Source organism: Protopterus annectens, chromosome 1.part0 (genome assembly GCF_019279795.1).
Source record: "Protopterus annectens isolate FY-2018-M chromosome 1.part0, PAN1.0, whole genome shotgun sequence".
NCBI lineage: Eukaryota > Metazoa > Chordata > Ceratodontiformes > Protopteridae > Protopterus > Protopterus annectens.
In genome coordinates, this window is record NC_056725.1 from 950,669,362 (window position 1) to 950,689,780 (window position 20,419).

General features: G+C 33.5%; 1 protein-coding gene across 1 annotated transcript in view; it reads left to right on the top strand.

The window, feature by feature from the left end:
* Positions 1-20,419, top strand: part of LOC122795950 (enoyl-[acyl-carrier-protein] reductase, mitochondrial-like) — a 688,493-nt gene that overhangs the window by 166,127 nt on the left and 501,947 nt on the right. Inside the window, exon 2 of the mRNA XM_044064436.1 lies at positions 19,172-19,269. Coding sequence (XP_043920371.1) covers positions 19,172-19,269 — 98 coding nt within the window. The remainder of the gene's footprint in view (positions 1-19,171; positions 19,270-20,419) is intronic.

Consider the following 20,419-nt stretch of genomic DNA (forward strand, 5'->3'; position numbering starts at 1 on the left):
CCATTTCTATTTGAACAATATGTATAAATTATGATGCTGACAGAGTAGTGTTGAACAAAATGCTAACTTTAGTCCTTAGGATGAAAGAGTGGTACACACTTGAAGGCTGTGTAATCAATTACAAGTGTATATAGCACAGAGAGATTAGAGATGTGGAGCACATTGTCCTAAAGGACATTTTAAGAGTGAATAACTTATGTTTGTTACCAAGCAACTTTATCTAAAGAAACTGTCTTATCACACTTGTAAAAAGTAATATATATAAAACAAACCCCTTTTTTTACTGCAGAAGAATGGTCAATTAACTCAATGCATACTCCTTTTCTATGGGCTTCTATAGGCTATAGATTTCTTAATGCTGGTCTCACCTTTGTAGAATTACATTGCAGACATACAAATGCTACTTTCCCAACAATATGAACATTAGCTCTGAGTGATAGTCACTGTTGATGAGACACCCCGAACCCATGTACAAAATGCGAAGAAGGCATTTGATGTCAATACCAATACTAAATTTTACTTTCTTGCATGTAACCAGTGGTCTCCAGTGTTTAACAGAAATGGGAACTGCTATTTTTCCATATTCTTCTATAACCAGTGTAATAGCTATGTTGTATACTTCTTCTCATATGGTATTTGGAGGAATTATCTCCTTAAAAAAAAAAAGACATTATGGTACACGCTTGAAGTCATTTTATTTTTTAACATTGTAGCTGCCTTTTAGAGATGATCACTTTTGTCCTGCAACTTACTCATATTAATAATTTCTCTTATATTCTCACATTTGATATTGCCGATTTATTTCAATGTAGGTGGCTTTTTTCGCTGATTCGTTAATCTTTATCACCATTTATTGAGTCAGATATGTCAGTAATACTATGGACTTGAACTTTGATGATAGCATTAGACTCAAATTCCTCTCTAATTTTAATAAAATATAATTGAATGGGTCCTTGTGTAGAATAGTTGCCTTCTGCATTCTCAAATTTACTTTCCAAAATTATCATGTAAGTGGTCATAAAGTGAATTACAGATGCACTGTTATAATTAATATTTGCATCTGTTGTGGTAAATGTGACTTTTGTACTCACTTCTTTCAGTTTTGTATTTGAGCTGACCAGTTACCAGTACCTTCACTGTTTCTTTACCTGAAGAAATCCACAGTGCAAAACCTTCATTAAATTGTCCTACCAGCTGAACATTGAAACCATGAACAAAGATATGTAAAACACCGCTGACAGATTATTCCCTACAAATTTCAGTCTGTGAACAAATCTGCAGGTTACCTGCATTTTTGTCTGTTTAAACTAAATTAAGGACTGCAGTGCTGTTTGTGATATTAATTCAACAGAACTTGGCCTATACTGTAAAACTTACATTTTTATTTTGGGATTCTTTTATACATTCACAATCAGTAACATTCAGCAAAGCAAATAGTTGATAAAATGATATGTATGAAACTAATGTTCTGAATTTATTTAATAGTTACACCCTTTTCACTGATCATTAAGCTACAGATGAATTATGAGTTCAGATGTCCAGAACATTTTCTGTCTGTTTTATAACTTTAACAAATACTTTGTTCTTTTCTGTTTTACATTTTTTGAAGTAACAGGTTCTCTGTGCCTTCTGTGTGAGTTGCATGTTCTCCGGGTTTCCTCCGGTACTCTGGTTTCTCCCACATTCTAAAGACATGCGTCTGGAGCATTTCTCCCCGGGCCTCCGCTGAAAACAGGATCTGTGAAACCTAGTCGGACTTTCCCGGTCAACAAATGTTAAATAAAAAAAAAAAAAAAAAACAGTGTTGAAAAACAACAGATAACTTAACATCTATTTGTAAAACTAAATATTTTACTTTCACTGGATTTCCTAACACTAAAGTTTTTTATAAAAGCCTTCAGATGTTCTTCTTCAAAATGTACCTTGTCTTGTGTAATACCTTCTTTTAACACTTGGTACAATGGTCTAACCAAATGACTATAATGTTCAGTCAAATCTCTACAGCAATTTATGATTTCAAGAAACTGTCATGGTGGGGGCGTGGCCAAGGATGAACACAGGATAGCAGCAGATTTCTTCAGCTCCACCAGTTTCATTACACTGACAGGAATTAATTACTTAAAAAATTAATTTTTGAAGTAATTTTCTTTCGAAATATGTTTGTTTTATATAGTTCTTGAACTATATCTAAAAAAGAAAGGACATTTTAACAATATTCCTGTCAGAAATCACTTTGGAAATTTTCCTGTCAGTTTATCAGTCTGAAATGAGTTCCAGTAAGACAAATTCTCAAGACTCCAGCATCAAGAAAGAACTTCAGTCTCTGATAACTATAATCCAGCAACTTACTGCTAAAATGGATAAAATGGATACTAAAATAGATACCTTCATAGAAAAAACTACAAAACAAATAGACTTGTTACATATAGACCTACAACAACAGAAGATCCAGATGACAGGCATAGAAGAAGCTGTGAATTACATGGAAAATAGAATCCAAGAAGAGGAAATCAACATTGAGTTTCTGCTGAAACAAAATACACATTTACAAACAAAGCTGGATGACCTGGAAAATAGATCTAGGCACAATAACATTAGGATTTTTGGACTGCCAGAAAATATTGAAGGTAACAATATTACTTATTTTTTAACAACATGGCTCCCTAAAACTTTAGACTTACCAGAAGCATTCTCTTTCACATAGATCTATAGCTAATACTAACTCTAACAAAAACTATCCTAGATCAGTTATAGTTAGATTTCTATCATCTTTTGATAAAGAGATGGTTCTTAAATCTGCTTGGGCTAAAGCTCCTGTTAAGATTAATGAGACAATTTGACAATGACTATTCTTCCTTGGTAATAGCTAAAAGAAAAGTTTTTCTGCCACTAATAAGGGAGCTTAAAAAAGCACAGTTTAAAACATACCTTCTGTTTCCTGCCAAGTTAAAAATCTTCCTTCCTGATGGTCCTAAAATTTTTGATGACTTAGACTCTGCTTTACTGTTTATCAAAAAAATAAGATTTTGGATAAAATAGAGGAAATTGAATGGGCTAGTCCTTCATTAAAGAGACTGGCAACTGAAACTTTGTAGAAGACTTCAGAGAAGAAGAAGAGACTAAAAAACAAATGATTTGTTCTATGTTTTTTTTTTTTCTCTCATCATTTTACTTCATTATTAATCTTTTTAAATATAGTTCCTGCATTTCCAGAAAGCCACAAATATTCTGAAAAAGATTTAATCAAAGTTATTCTCTGTGTGCAAAGAAATGTTTTGTTTCATAACCAGTCAAAATATCTGAGGAACTAATAACAAGCTATTATTCAATTTGTTTCTCTTTCTGAAAAGAGAAGTAAGGTCAGTAATTTGATACATTTTTCTCTTTTTTCTCCTTTTCTTCTTTTCTTTGTTTAAACAATGACATTCTATTTAGATTATGTAGTGGGTAAAGGGTGGGGAGGGCAGGAGAGAAGAGTAATGAAAATATGATAAATGGAATAATAACATATTTATTCCTTGTAAAAGTTTATATGTTTTCAAATGCTATTCCTAATTATACTTTCTTGATTATACTGCTTATGCTTGTTTGTAAATAATCTGTCATGCTTTAACTAATAATAATTAGAACTAAATAATAGTAAATAATATGTTTTATTTTTAACTCTATTAATATAAACAGTAAGTAATATCCCATTGAATATACTTCTTAAAGCTTTCTCTTACATTTTTCTATTTCTCCTTTACACTCTTTTATTTTCTACTCTCTTTTCTTTTCTATTCTTTCTCTTTTTTTTCATATTAATATATAGAAATGCTTTTGATCATATAGACACAGTAAATAATAAGATTTGCATAAAAATTGAGTTGGGACAAAAATATTGAGTTTTATTACTTATTAATAACTTTGGGCTTAATTTCACTTACATAGAGGCTGTAATAACCTGTAAAATACAGTTTTGTCATGTTTTGATGCATTTACACTGCTAAATGAATGTTTGTCACTAGTTTTTAACAAGTTTCTCGCCAAAATGTTAAGGGAGACAATCTGGGATGTGTGCTACCTCATGAACAGTGTCCTTGAGTTGTTTTAAAAGCTTCAACTCTCAGAATTCTCACAGAGAAGCTGAAAGCAGTCAATTTGACCTTTGACCCAGATATCACACTGACAAGATTCAGGAAGAACACTCTACCAGGAAGTAGAATTGATGCAAATGCGACTATGTGAAGGAAAATGAACTCTTTAACATTTAAATGTGAGTTATTTTATATAATTACTTAAATATCTATGTTATAATTCATAAAATATGTCAGTTATAATGATTTTAAATGATGCAGTTTCTTGTAGTAAGTAAATGTCTTATTTTAGAAGGCATAGAAAATGAAACATTTATTCAAGTGTTTTGAAAATCTACTTGACTGCAGCATACTAATCTATGTTAAAAACTTATGTTCCAAACATATACATTACTATAACTCATTTAATTCATCTGATTGACAAGCATAAATAACTTTATAACTCTATTCTGGAAGAAATTGTCATGTGATATATTTTAAAGCAGTAGTATAGACATACAAAATACAGATGGCTTTTTTACAATAATGCAAGTGTTTCTGAGAATTTGCATAACTATGCAGTATGATTTATAACAATTTCTATAAATATAATATTTTATTCTATTGACAATAATGAGTATGAGTAAAATGTTCATATACAAGCAATTCAAGGTTTTTTAGAAGCTGTTGACTGCATTTACATGACAGAAAATAGATGCATCTTAATATATGTAATGTCTGAACCATATTAGCCAAAGTTTTTGATTTAAATGAATGTTAGAACTTATTTTTACATACTTTGAATAAATTAATATGCAAATATGCTTTCCTTTTTTTTGGTTCCTAATATCAAGATTATTTGAATGTTATTTGAATACAAGTGTATTATATTACATAGATGTATATAGTAGTATGAATAGTAGTTTATATGATGCTGTTTTATCAAATGTGTATTAAATTGATAAGGTGGTAGCTGAGATACTGCTGCTTAGGGTAGGGGGTTAACTTGAGTGGTAAATACTACTCTAAGTTGGAGTTTTTAACTCCAGGCTGGATGCAAGGTTTAATCCTTACATTATTTTCAATTGTTCATTGTTATATGTATATAGTTTTGACATCCACAATATATTTTGTACACTCATTGTCACTACAAACAAAATTGAATCCTATACAAAATCCCATAAGAGATTCAATAAATACAGCTATATTTAAAGGTACACCTAAAGGAGGAGATGTAACATTACTTATGTTGTTATTTGTTATTTTGATCATAAGATTCTTAAGTTTTAAAAATGCCAAATGACATCTTTAAAAGGAATTTCTTTAAACATTAATGGATTGAATAAAATAAGATACATTAATTTGAAACCCATCTTTTGAAAAAGATATTGATAAACTAGCCACAAACAAATATACAGTATTGGTTAGTTCAGAGCACACTCAGAAAACTATTTTATGGAATAAAAGTATGCCCATTCCTAAAACCATTAAGTCTTATCAGGATGACAAAGGAATGTTTTGTATGGTTACAATACAAATTAATGGGAAGACTTACACTTTAATTAATGTATATTGGATACCTGGAATTGGTATTAATACAGTGAAACATCATCTTGATAAGATCATATCATTCTCTATAGGAGATATTATTTTAGCTGGTGACTTTAATTGTATACTACATGAAAGTGATACTACCACTATAGGAACAAGAAGAATTACATCTAATGCAAAACATTTAAATGATTTGCTAATTCTTATCATTTGAATGATATTAATAATCAGATAGATTCAAAATCATTACCATACACCTTTTTTCTAACAGATACAAAACTTATTCAAAAATAGATAAGGTCTTTATTTCTAACCAGATGGTAACATATTTAATTAATTCCAAAATCATTTCATGTCCTATATCTGATCATAATTCAATTGTTTTTGAATTCATGATAAAAATACTCATAATGTTCAGATCAAAAGGATACCAGCATACTTAACTCAACTAAAAGACTATAAAGAATATATACTTTCAGAAGTAAAACATTTTTTGGACATAAATAATACTCCTGAAGTCTCCATTGTCTATGTTTGGGATGCCTTAAAATCATATCTATATGGACAAAGTATCAGATGGTATAATAATAAAAGGAAATTTTGGGATAAGGAATTGTTAGATATTCAAAGTAAATTAGACTCTTATAAACATAATAATAAAGAAAATATTATGGACAAGAAAGTTATTGAAGAAATAAACAAACTAAATGAGAAATACAAAGAAATTTTAACTCATAAAGTTAAAATAACTTTAGAGAAATACAAGTTTTTGTCTTATTCAATAAGCCCCAAATACTTACATAGACTTAAAAATAAAACAAAAAGGTTGAAAAAACAAAACCATATCAAAGACATTTTTTCTCTAAGGAAAAAGAAGAATGTTTCTAGTATACCAGAAATACTAGATGAATTTAGAAATCACTTTCACAAAATTAACCATAATAACATTAACATGGAACCTAAAGATAAAATAAAGGAGTTTATAACCACAAACATGAATAAAAAGCTTAATAAACAACAGATTAAACTATTGGACATAAGTATTTCATATACAGAGGTTATTACACAAATAAATAAGCTTAAATCAAACAAAACTCCAGGTAATGATGGTATTATACCAGAGATATATAAAATCCTTTCTAAAAGTACATATTCATTAATACATAAGGTTTTTATTTTGGCCCAAACTGAGTTAATAACCCCCATCTTGGCAATATACATTTATTTCGCCAATTTTAAAACCTAATAAAGATCCAACTAGATGTACTTCATATCGGCCCATCTCATTACTTAATGTTGATTATAAAATGTTTATGAGTATTTTTGCTGATAGATTGAAGACAATCATTCCCGGCATTATAGATATAGATCAGACAGGCTTCATTTTAAATAGAAATACTTTTGATAATATAAGAAGAACTTTAACATTAATTGATTTTGCAAATAGGAAAAGAAAGATTTAACACTTATTAGTCTTGATATAAGTTCAGCATTTGATTCAGTAAGTTGGGATTATCTGTTTACCTTACTGAAGTGCACAAACTTCTCAGATGCATTTGTAAATCTAATTGAGCATTTATACAAAGGAACATTGGCTTATATTAAGGTAGGAACATATGTTTCACAAAAAATACCAATTTTAAAGGTACAAAACAAGGATGTCCACTTTCTCCACTATTATTCACTTTAGTAATGGAGCTAATTTGATTAGAAACAGTACTGACATAGAGGGTTTTGAAATAGATGAAAATACAACATCCAAAATTCAACTTTTGCAGATGATGTTCTAATTACATCAGCAGGATCTAATTCTTCTATGCAGTCTCTATTTGATAAAATGATGAATTTTAAAAGTATTTCTGGTTTAATATTCAATGAAGAAAAAACTAAAATACTACCTATATAAAAAATATTCTCATTAGTGATTTTACTAAATATGTACCCAATTCAGGTCAGATAACTTATTTAGGTATAATACTATCTAAATATATTAAATCTATTATATATAATAATTATAATACCTGTTTTCTTAATATACAAAGTCTTTTTAATACCTGGAATAATATGTTTTTTACTATGGAGGAGAGACTTACAATTATTAAAATGATAATATTCCCCAAGATTTTATACTTAATACAATCAATAATACTTCCACCTACAAAAATAATTATTAAGAAACTGAATACACTAATGTTAAATTTCCTTTGGACACCTAATAGACCTAGGATTGCATTAAAGAAACATACTAATAGCTGGTCTCAAGGGGGTATTTCTTTTCCAGACTTTAATTTATATACTATCTCTTCTATTGTAAAAGTTATTACTTTATTAATAGATCAGTCATATGTCAAAATGGAAAGATTATAGCTAATTAGTATGCACTTCATGAAAATCTCCTTAACACATAAAAATATGATTGTAAATAACTCCATGTTATGGTTACTAAAGGAATTTTGTACTTCACCTATTACACCTAAACATATGGTTTGTTACCCATTAAATATTATTATTAGCTACTTTATATTCATGCACCCTAAGTATAGAGAATGGAATTTTATTATATTCCTATAATGCATACTCAGGGTATGCTTTTGTCATCTACTGAAGGAACTCATTTAGCTATAGATAATGATCTAAAGTACTGGTATCAGTTGATATCTGATAATAAAGTTAAAAATCTAGATTTCTTAAAACAAGAATTTGATCTAAGAGAAACTTGCTGGTTAGAGGTTCAGACCTTTAGACAACATCTCATTAATAAAATAGATCTAATGTCTATAACAGTTAAAGAATCTATTCCAACACTGATTGATTACTTGATATTACATTTACAACATAAAGTTTCTGATAAAGGTAAACTTTCATACATACATAAAATTATCAGACAAGAAACTTTTTACAGTGTAGATACATACTGGAATTATTTCACTTCTATTAATGGGGACCCACCAAATCAACAAGATAAACAATATATATTGGAATCTGTCTATAGAACTACGTCTTCCATTGTATGGAGACTTTAAACATGGAAATTTTTATATAGATCTTTTTAAACACCTTTGATGATGAATAAAATAAATAATAAAGATAATCTATGTAAAAGATGTAATGTAGAAATTAATGCTGACTGGGCTCATATGTTTTATGACTGTATAAAATTGAATCAAAGTGTTAAAAAGGTTAAGCTTCCCTTGTTATGGTCTATTCTAGCAGTGGCTAGGAAAATAATAACCAGAAATTGGATTTCAGATACACCTCCTTCGTTCAATGAATTTAAAAATGTTATGAATATAGTGTGCCATATGGAAATAAACACAATTAGGTCAAGAACAACTAGAAAAACATCTTATTATATTGTATGGGATAATTTACAAAATTTGTTAAAAAAATCCTAATTTCAATAGCATGGTATTTTAGTTTAATTAATTGATCTGATTGAAGTGGATGTCTTTGTAAATACTTTAGTTGTCTTGTTGAATGTTATAATCATATCTATTTTTAATTACTTGTATAAAATTGTTATGATATTTCTCTTGTATGTTAAAACAATAAGCCTGTTTTGATAAAAAAAAGAAACTGTCATGGTGCTGTTCTGGTGGTTGGAATGAAAACATTTCACATAATTTTCACCATCTCCGTATTAGAACTCTGATCCACTTAATCAGAACAATACCCAAGAACTGGATGAGAAAAATTCTGGAATGAGACCCCTGGAGAAACAAGTATACTTTATATTCTTCTTCCAAAGTAAAGGCAAACTAATAGCATCAATCACTTAAAAACAAGAGTGGACAAAAAAAAAAAAAACATTCCAAATGTCCAACACAGAAAACAACAGCTGTTAATAAAGCCTTGAAGAGTGTGAAATGTCAGAGTCACCACAAGTATTACCCATTTCAAATCTATGATCGGTAGTTGGTATTTATACCTGATTTGGCTTCCAGTCTGTTCAACAAAGAAAATTTATCATATAACAGATTTTATGCAGTACTACTTGATTATATATTGTTTCTGTCCTGGGGCTGGGGGGGGGGGGGGTCAGGGTCCTCAACTACTACCTCCACTAAAACTATTCTCCCACATTCAGCCATTTTAAGAAGCATGTCCCTGAAAAATCATGAATTACTTCTTGGATACTTAGAAGCCCTACTTTTATATAATTCATTTTGCATTTTAAATGAATTAGTAAAAATGTCAGAATATCTTGAATGATGTTTGCACTTTTCCTTTTCCTGTCAGTCTTTCACAATTTGTTGTTTCTCTCATCTTGAAGACTTCCTTGTCTGGAAATTATTTCACTTACTATTTTCAAGTTTTGCAAGGCATGGGCAGCCATACCAATATCATGCAAAGTGTACCTGCTTTTTATGCCTTTCTCAAAAACAAGGTATTTGACTACCCTGTAGTCAAGGAACAAGAAATAATACTGAGGTTAATTCTGTGAGCTTTTGCAAGAAGTCATATTAACTAATCTTGCAAAACACATGAGCTAACAGAATGATTTCAGTGGGAAGCCTTCTTATACAATATTCTTAGCTTAACTGTGCAAATCCAGTTGAAAACACTGATAACTAACATATAACTATTGCATGCCTAATTAACATTCACACAAAAGAGCTTTCTCAAATTCAGTACAAAGAATGTGAAGTCAATTCACATTAAACACAGTCTGAACTGCCATCAAATGTTCGTATCTAGGGATATCTATCATTGCTTCATTCTTGCACAAGTGCTGTTATGCAAAGCACTGCCAGATGTGCATCTTTGAGGACAAATATTGATTTGTTTTTCATTTTTTTTCTCTTTCCTGAGAAGATCTTCTCACAGCAGGCTATGTTATCAAAAAATTGCTATATTCCTCCCTTAATTTTACATTCACTTTCACATCTAAATTCAGAGTATCTAGAATATATAATTGACCAATGTCATAAAAGAAAACAAAAAATACATTTAAATGGTATTGTAAATGTGGTCATGGTATCTATGAAGATTCAACTTTAATGTAGCAGATGAAACCTTTATATGGAGTTGTGGAAAGGTGGGTACTTTTACAAGATAATTTATTCTGAATTATGCTTCATCTGGTGAGGCCTACAGCAGAGTGAATTCTACCAATAATATTACTTTTATAATATTGTGGAGAGTATGTAATAATTTATAGCCTACTCAGTTACAGCCATTATTCTATTTATTTTTATCTCCAGTACATTCTTATCAAAATATAATCTTTGTTAGTATGTCTTATTGTTTAATGCTTATAAGGAATGCTTTAACGTTTTGCCATGAGTGAGTGATTGATATGGCAATGTTAGGCAGTAACTTGCTATGGTTAGTGGACTGTTGACCACCAAAATTTTGCATATTTGAGTTACACTGAACATTTTACATTACTATACTCACCAGGGACTAGAATCCCTATATATTTTATACTTTTATTAAGGAAAAGTCTACAGTTCAATCACTTTTCATTCTGTCATCAATTGCTGAGAAGAAATCTTTACCTTTTATGTTAAATGAGGCAGAACATTTTGCTGTAATGGCTGCAATTTACTCACATAAACTTTTTTACAGGTTTCTGTTTTTTTCACATATTCACACTAATTTGTCTTCCTTATTGCCTACATTTTGACATAAAATTATTCAAAAAAAAAAAGGAATTGGACTGAACTGGTGGATCTGGGTGAGGGGATAACTGTTGGAAAGCTCTTCCCTTCAGAGACATAGATTGGCTCCATATTGTTATTTTGAGACCTGCAATTGTGAGTCCCAGAATTATGAAAAAAAAAAAAACAGCAAAACTAAATGAGATCAGAGAATATCAACAATCAGCATTCTCCTTTAAAGTTATTTTTGCAGTAGGTAACCCCCCCTGTACCCCAAGTGTGCAGGGTTGCACTACTACACCCTTGCTACTTATATCTACTAACGCTGAGATGACCATAACTTGGAAATGAGGGCATACTGCAAGATAGAATGATCTCAGACTTTGCATACGTAAATCCACATGCACAATTTTAATGCCCAAGGATTCCTGGTCTTCAATAATGCCAGATCCATTGACCAACTCATTTAAGTCCCAACTGGAATAAAACATATTGGACCTGCTTCTCACTAATATAGCCACATCACTAGTCAACACTTACCACTATTTTGTAATACTGACTATAAGGATAAAATCTGAATGACCACAAAACCCTTCTGTCTTTAAAAATTTCTTAAGGTAAATGAAATCCAGCTAACTGATGACCTGATGAAATGTAAGTGCCTTCCTCACCTCTGTGACCCCAACTCTCACACTGCCACACTTGCATATAATTTAAGGTGTGCTTTGAGGCATCTCTTCTCATAAGACATGAATACAATGCCAAATTCTGGAATAAATCCCAGTGGTGGAACCCTAGTACAAGCAAACTGTACAAGAAGAGGAATAAATTTATAGCCTGCAAAAGCAAATTTAATAGTCAGCTATCAAGACATGGGCTCAAAAAGATCAACAAACTCAGAAACAAAATCATATTCTCCAAATGTATGAATTGAGAATGACTACCTCTGCTTAGGGCAACCATGAAGCCCTCTTTAGCTGAGTTAGAAAACGTAATGGCCAGCAATAGGCAAAGCTAATGCACAACAACACTTACTCATTCCCTGAGGGCATAAAATATTAGGAAACAAATTCAGCTCTAACTTTACTCTTCTATCTCCCTTTAGCTTTCTCCAGCTTATTACCACACAAACAGAACCTACTCTGATCACTTCCAAGCAAGTCTTGAATGTTTTCTTCAAAGTCAAAAATATATCTCCAGTATTGGTCCTGATAATGTGCCAGGCTGCTTTCTTGTCAGCAACAGACACTGACCAGTAGACCCCCCTACTAAGCCTGTTTAACTTTAGCGTCTCCACTTGATTTGTGCCAGAGGAATAGAAAATCAAGGTAGCCATCCCACTCTACAAGGGGGGAATCCCCGTCTGATCCAGGAAACAATAGGTATAAACCTCACCAGCCTTATCTGTAAATGAATGGAACACATCATCATGCAACTTATAAATAAGGACATAGGCACTATATAAGCTCTGGATATCAGGTTGGTTTGGGTTTGATAAAGGTAGATCCTTCCCACTGAACCTGTTGGGCATCCTTGAGCTAGTCACTGAGACATTAGTCTCAGGAAAATCCATTTTCATCACCTACATGAACTTGGCCACTATGGCCTTAATGATAAGCTAATTAAAATAAAAGTAAACCCCTACTGTACTTGTTTGACACACTAGTTAATGGACAGAATTCAGTCTATTAGTGTGGGAGTCTTCAAAAAGAGGGATTGGCCATATATTCACTTCTGTTTGGTATTTAATTCTCTGATGTCAAGGTTAACATCAAGGGCCTATGACTGAACACATTTGTGGATTATTGTGAAGTTGAAGTAACTATTAACTATCAGTCTAGCTTCCAGACTGTTCTGGAGGGACTAACACACACCAATAAGTAATGTTTGGACCACAACATAATACTAAATGCAAAGAAATGCAGCATTGTGTCCTTTGAGAAATCTGGACACCTATGTACCTATCATGTAGATGATGTCCCTTTGAAAGATGACTTAGTCTTTAGGCACATGGGCGCTTCCATTGACAACAAACTATACTTTGATCATCACATATCCTCTGTTGTTAGGAAATCCTTTTACCTAGCCAGACTAATCACCAAGATTTGTTCCTGCAGATAGACGTTATCATCCCTCTTTCTAGTCCTTCCTCACTAGTTCTTTAATAGAGTGTTATGATCCCATTTATATGTACTTATCTAAATATATGACCCAGCTTGGGAGAACACAGTGATCCCTCACTAAGGTAGTCAAGTGCATGCCTTCCTTGCACTACCCTCATCACCTTAAGGTGCTTTCTCTCCCTATCCTGTTTCCTACCGACTCTTGAGAAGTAACTTGTCTACTCTATGGATCCTCAAAGGATAGAGTCCTATGTGACCTCATGAACATCCACTAAACTAATAGCCTAAACATCAGCTTATGAAATCTTAACTTTCACTGACTCATAAAGAGGACTTGTTGGTGTGATAGATATATATCCCAGACAATCCCACGTTTACATAATAGATTTACTTTGCATATAAAGCAAAATAGCTTCCTAACCCTCTTTAAGCATAACCTGGATGAATGGATGGGCTGTCGTAAATATACCTGGGTCTGGTCTCTCACACTGTCATTGAAAGCGGTCTAAACTAGGTCTAAATCAGAGATATCAGTCATGGAATGGATATTACTGGTCCTTCATTGCCCTATTGTTGTTACTGAGTTCAGTGATCTTTGCAGGATTTTAATAAATAAAAATAATTTACTAACGTTCTTGTCAGACACTGATTCTTTTAATAACTATGTACCAATCTGTAATATTATGTCCTTTTATATGGAATCTTTAAGAAGAAGCTGGAAATGTACTAGGCTTCTTTAATAAGAGTAATTAGACACTCCAAATAAGCAACTGTCAAGAGCATACATTCTGAATGCTCTTCCTTGTTATCAGCAATTCATTCAGTAGGTCATTGCATATTTCTGACGCTCTATGGGGATACTTAGAAATGTAAAAAAATATTTTTATTCCTCTCTGATACACACAGGTTGCGAGGAGTTAAGATAAATGACCCCACATTCCTCTCTATTTGTCAGCCTTAGCTGTTGCTTCTTTGGACGAATGGCATAGAAAAATGTAACACAGTGAGAATGTCTGGGCTTTTTATGTTGAGGACCTCCAACCTCAATTTCCAACAGCCCAAATTATTCACTGGGTGCCATGATGCTAATTTTCTGCATGTCAGGCAAACAGTATAATGGATGCATCAATGGTAGAGGTGAGATGTAGGCATCCTCTCAAGAATCTGGCAAAATGTTCAGATTTTTGCGTAATATTTTTCGCCAGTTCTTCATAAAATGTGTGGTTTTCTGGCAAGTCAGTGAGGACTGAAGTCAATAAATAATGACATACATTTAAGTTTTAGACTTCATATCCATAACAAAAATGCATGCCATTGCAAAACCTGTTAATATAGCAACTTCTTACATTTAAAAGAGCTATATACATCTATCTCTGATTTGGGCCTTAGACACACATGATTTTTGCTTCATCCTGAATTCTTGTGGTTAGAGGTTGAGAGCTATAGGAGTAAGACTTTGGCTAAGTAATTAAATGTCATCTGAATTCTTTTTATCAGATCCCTGACAGAATATTTTTCACAAACTTATAAATATGCACTCGGCAATGGTCTCATTTTACATAATCAACTATCTGTTCTATTCATCGATTCATAGACTGTTACTAGGCTAACAACTTGGAGGAGGCTTTCTAACCCAGTCAAGGTTCTCTGAAAGAATAATGAGGCCCTGTATCCAGATAGGACATTGAGGGTCAGGCCTTTATAAGCTACCTCTGTCCATAAGGGACATGGGTGCCAGGCCCAGTGTAAATTTCCTGTTCCCCATCCACTGGTCTAGGTTGTGCTTAAACTGGGTAACAGAAGAACTCAGCTTCACATGGATGGGCTATGTAATAGACAAACTCAACTTCCCATGGATGGAAAGCCTGTTCCATAGGAGAGGCAGTCTCTAGTCTGGGACACATGCCTGTCTCTCCAGCATGTTCTATTTAAGTCACAGAAAAAATATAGGCCCCTAGTCCTTGTATTTCTAGTACTCTTTGACTTACAAATATGGAAGAGATTTTTAAATGTGGGGTATGCAGATGTACTGTAAGCCAGGCATAGATCACCCCTCAGTAATCTATAAGAGACTTAGTAGAGGGAAAGGCCATTAAGCTGCTCTGCATAAGGCAGGTTTGTTATGACTTGTATGCTTCTTGTAAGGAACCTCTGTGGTTGCTTTTGTTGCTGCAAATACCTGGTCAGGTACATTGCATACCAAAGGGAGACTTGCATTCTATGATTGGTCTGATAATGGCAGAGTACAGAGGGATAATGACCTGTTTGGACATAGATGCCATGCCCTTATAAGTTGTGCAGCATAAAAGGATTTCCTCACCACTGTTGCCATGCGGTGATCAAAGATAAGACTACTATCTATGTGTATACCCAGATCCATGGCAACTGAGTCAACTCTTAGGGGTGTATTATCAACCTTATAATTAGCTGGGATGGCTGACTTCCCAAAGGGTACAATTATGCATTTCTTAGCATTAAATGATCTTTTTGAAGAATTCTAGAGTCTGCAGGGGAGTTGATGATAGCCCCCAGCTTGCAATCATCTGCAAACTTAGTCAGCTATAAACCTAAAGCATTTGCTTCCATTTCAGAGAAATAGCTGCCAAAAAGGAGTGGTCCCAGTACTGAGCCCTGGGGGGGTCCGCTAGTGACTGGCCCCTTGGTGGAGGTGGCCCCACCTATTTTGACCTCCTGGATCCTATCAGTGAGCCAGTTTTGCTATCTAGTGGCTGATAAAAGAGTTTTCACATCAATTAGTGAACTTGTCTATAATGCCTGAGTGAGGTATTGTATCCTCCAAAAAGTCTACCAGATTTAATAGGCATGATCTTCCTTTAACAAAGCTGAACTGTGATGGGTCCAGCATTTGAGGGTTACCTATGTCCTCATTTATCATGTCCATGAATGATGATTCTTTCCATGGCCTTATATATGAGACTGGTAAGATTTATTGGCCTGCAGTTACTCTGATCAGTGGTTGGACCTCCTTTGTGGAAGGGAATAACTGTAACCATCTTCCATTCCTTGGACACAAACCCTGAATGAAGGCTCCAGTTGAAAATTGATTCAAGTGGAACATTCATGTTTCATGCTATTTATTAAACATTCCTGGATTATTTATTAAACATTCCTGGATGTTATCGGGGTCCACTGATACAGTTTTTGGCCTTGGGAAGTGCATTGATGACCTGTTCCCAAGTAATGATTGGGGGCATTGTGGTACATGGTATTTCTCTTATACTATTGGTAGGAAGTTGGGGGAGAAATTTGAGCTGAACCTGTCAGCCAAAAGGTTAGCAATGGCCTCTGGTTCCTTGTGGGTGATGCCATTTAAAGTAAGTTTTGCGCATTGTTATTATTTTCCTCTGAGGATATGGACATAACTGTAGAAAGCTTTCTGGTTGCCCTTTGCCTGAGCAGCTATTTTTTTCTTCAGATTTAACATTTCAAGTATTAATTAACCCTCTTAGCTGTCTGTTTAGACTGGTAATTGGGCTTTTAGTATATGGCTTTTCCCTTCCTATGCTTGGTTGAGATATTTTTTTTCTTTTGTTGTATAACCAATTGATATTATAATTCTACTAGGGTGGCTTGTCTTTTGAGTTTGTCTTATTCTTAATATGAGTGGGCACAGCTCGCTCTATACAGCTATCAATATGGATGTACAGAGATTTCTGTAAATAGCTCTGTGTAAGCTATGATGTTTACTGGGTTTGGGGGTGCTTGAAATTTAGCCAAGGTCTTGCTTAGTATGAGAGGTTAGCCTTGAAATACTTCTTAAAGGTTTTTGGTTTCATTGGATGCCTGGATTTAATTTTTATTTCTAGTAATATTGCCTTGTAGTCAGATCTGGTGACAGAAGACATTACATTAGGTGAGGAACATTGGCCCCCTATGTCCGTAAGTACAAGGTCAAGAATATTTGCATCCCTGGTAGGAGAATAGACCAACTGTTCCAGGAGGTTGGTATTAATAAAGTTCAATCTATAGAGGGGCAGTTGAGATCCCCCATGAATATCACATTGGGTTGAACGGTGAGGGACTCTAATACATTGAGATAGGTAGTATGGGCTTCCTGGTACATGGAGGGGGACCAATAGCTTGCAAGGATATGGTTTGACACCCTGTTTATGGTGAGTTGTACATGTGTGAGTTCAGTGGCGCATACACTTTAGCTAGTCTGGATGTGAGACTGTTTTTAATATAGACTGAGATTGGTCTAAAGGTGTGAAAAGCATTATAATCTTGCACTGCTGGGGTACTCTCAGTGACTTTAAATCAAGTCTCCATTACTACACAGATGTATATACTCTCAAGGAAGAGGAAGGCTGGGAGTTGAGTTTCTTGTAGACTTTTAGCATTGAGCAGTACCACCTTCAGATATTTCTTTATAAGTTAAGTTGGTAAGTTCATCAGTTTGGCATTCCCAAAAAAAGCACTATGGTGATGGAAAAGGTCTATGCCAATATCCAAAAGCCTAGAGGTGATAAGAGTAGACCATCCCTGGCAAAACAGCATGGTTGTCAAGCATGTCCTCCCAGGCCGTGAAATATTGTACCCCCCTGGACTGACACCAGAAGCTAAGCCAATTGTTAAAATCAATCATTCCCATTTGTTTTACTCTACTTGAGAAATAACATCTAAATGAAGTTGTTAATGCTACATGAAATCTTACACACAGTAGTATGTCTTCTTCTCCTTCTACTGATTAATGCAATACTGCCTTTTCAGTACTTTCTGGAAGCAGCTTCACTAGTTTTTACTAGTATAAAATGCCATGGCCGGATTTTTGATGCTGTCTTCCTGTATTGTATACATTGCTACTGTTCTCTGTGACCCTTACGTTTTGCCACTTGTATGAAGAACTGCTTTCAGAATCAAGCCTTCTGTTCCAAAAGTGCTATATGGACAGAATCCTCAGAACATGAAAAGTCTGTTTTTTTTTTTAATGACTCCTACCCCTTTCTCACTTGAGAAACTACATTTTGTAGTTGTTGAGCAATTGTATATGGCATCAAGGCTTGCCACATATCCTGTATTTTTTTGGACTATCTGGAAATATGAATGATTCTCAAGTAGTCTGGGAAGCACTGTACAAACTCCAGTATTCTGTTTAGCAGAGTGAACAGAATGCCAGTGTTTGTAAAAAATCAGCTTCTTGTCTTTATTTTTTCATAGTGTAGTCTGAGATATTCTAAAAAAAGAGTAACATGAAGTCTGAGATTAGGTAAACAAAATAAATAAATAAAAATAAATAGAGTAAAGGGGACATTCTGCCTTAATGGTGTATGCATTTACATCATAAAATGGACATATATGTGGGTGAATGTGGTTGGGCGGAGTTACAGGCACTGCAGGAGATGTGGCTTTGGTCCAGTTTTCAGCATCACAAAAGGTGTCAACCTTAATGGCATCCAAAATAACACCTCAGATTCTGCAATGCTCCCTTATGAAGCCACAGAAAACTATATTTTCTGATTATGTTCAAAATTACTGTGAGTCTCATACTTTAGGTTAAATTTAATATATTTGTTTGCAGGCTGAAAAGAACTATTCACATTTCATGTTGTAGCACATTCAAGGTTTATCTATGGAAGTTGTAATATTGTCATTTATTGGGCCCAACTCATGAGTTCAATATAAATGCTTTAAAATGCACATTACTTACTTGTAAACCTCAATATTAAGTTACATGTAATACAAGTTTAAATAGCTTGGCAATGCATTACATGGAGGTCCTTCTAAGTTGGTGAGAGAGAAAAGTACAGTAAAAAGTGAAATTTGTAAACTATAGGTAGCACTATGGCTTTGCAATATGACTAAGTCACATTTCTTTTAGGTTAGAAACATTCACATTGCCTCCATTGGGAGAGGAAGATATCCGAATTAAGATGTTAGCAGCACCAGTCAATCCAGCAGATATAAATATGTTAGAAGGTAAGTTGTTACATTTTCATATTTTCATTAATCTTGGCATACATGTTTGCTCACCAAGAAAAAAAATTAAGATTCATTGTCAGCCTTTTTGAATAATGCTCTGCCTGCTATCTGTGTATTGTATTTACACTTAGCCTTATAGGCAGTGTTGTCACTGAAATAGGTATAGGAAGGATCATTTCACTTACCAAGTTAACAAACTAGCAAATAAATATATAAAATATATAACAATATATTTAAGAGAAAACCCCAGAGATTAGTAATGTGACATATCTTTATGTATGAAGAGCTAGATCTAAATTCTTGATTTATGTGAAAATGATAAAATAATGACCATTTTGTCTGAGTAATTTTGTTATCAGCATTTCAGAAAACACAAATTCAAATAACCTTTTGTGGCTTTACATTATCTGTGTCTCCAAAGCTGAAAAATATGTTTGTATATCTAACTGGCTCCACATTTGGATGACACTAAATGAATGGATCCCCCAAGTGAATGACTCATTTTCCTAATGTAGAATATGGGGAGAGGGATGGGTTAATGACTCTGACAAAGAACACAAATATGTGTTTTATCTTTATGCCCAGTCTGTCTGCTGATTCATTTATGATGTTTACTATGTGCTTTACAGGATTTATTTATGCAGTATTTGTTATAAGCTATTAGCTAACTATTAGCTATTAGAAAAAGTGGTTACTAAGTGAATCGTTGTTAATCACATTATACACAAAATAATGAATAGATTTGACAGATTTAAGAACTATATGGCATGGAAAAAAACTAAAGGATATGGCACTTCTATATTGTTTCTTTCTTGGAAATGTATCTACACATATTTGAGTATGTAATTGAGAAATTTAAACTCATTTTCTTTAGATGTACCAGTGGTTTCAGAAGTATGGTTTATACAAAGCTAGGATATATTTTAAAGCTTGGCTCTGTGGCATAGAGGGATAAGCACTAACTGTTACCTGGGTAACTGAAGTTCAATTAGTGACCAAAGACCTGATGGAGCCTAGCATAAGAAAGTGGAGGAGTGATGGGGGATGGCCTGCACGTCTTACACAGGGGTGAGAGGAGCTGTGTGTATTCAGGGGCAATCTCCCTGGTGGTGACTGGGAAATTACTGTTCATGCTATAAGGGGAGAG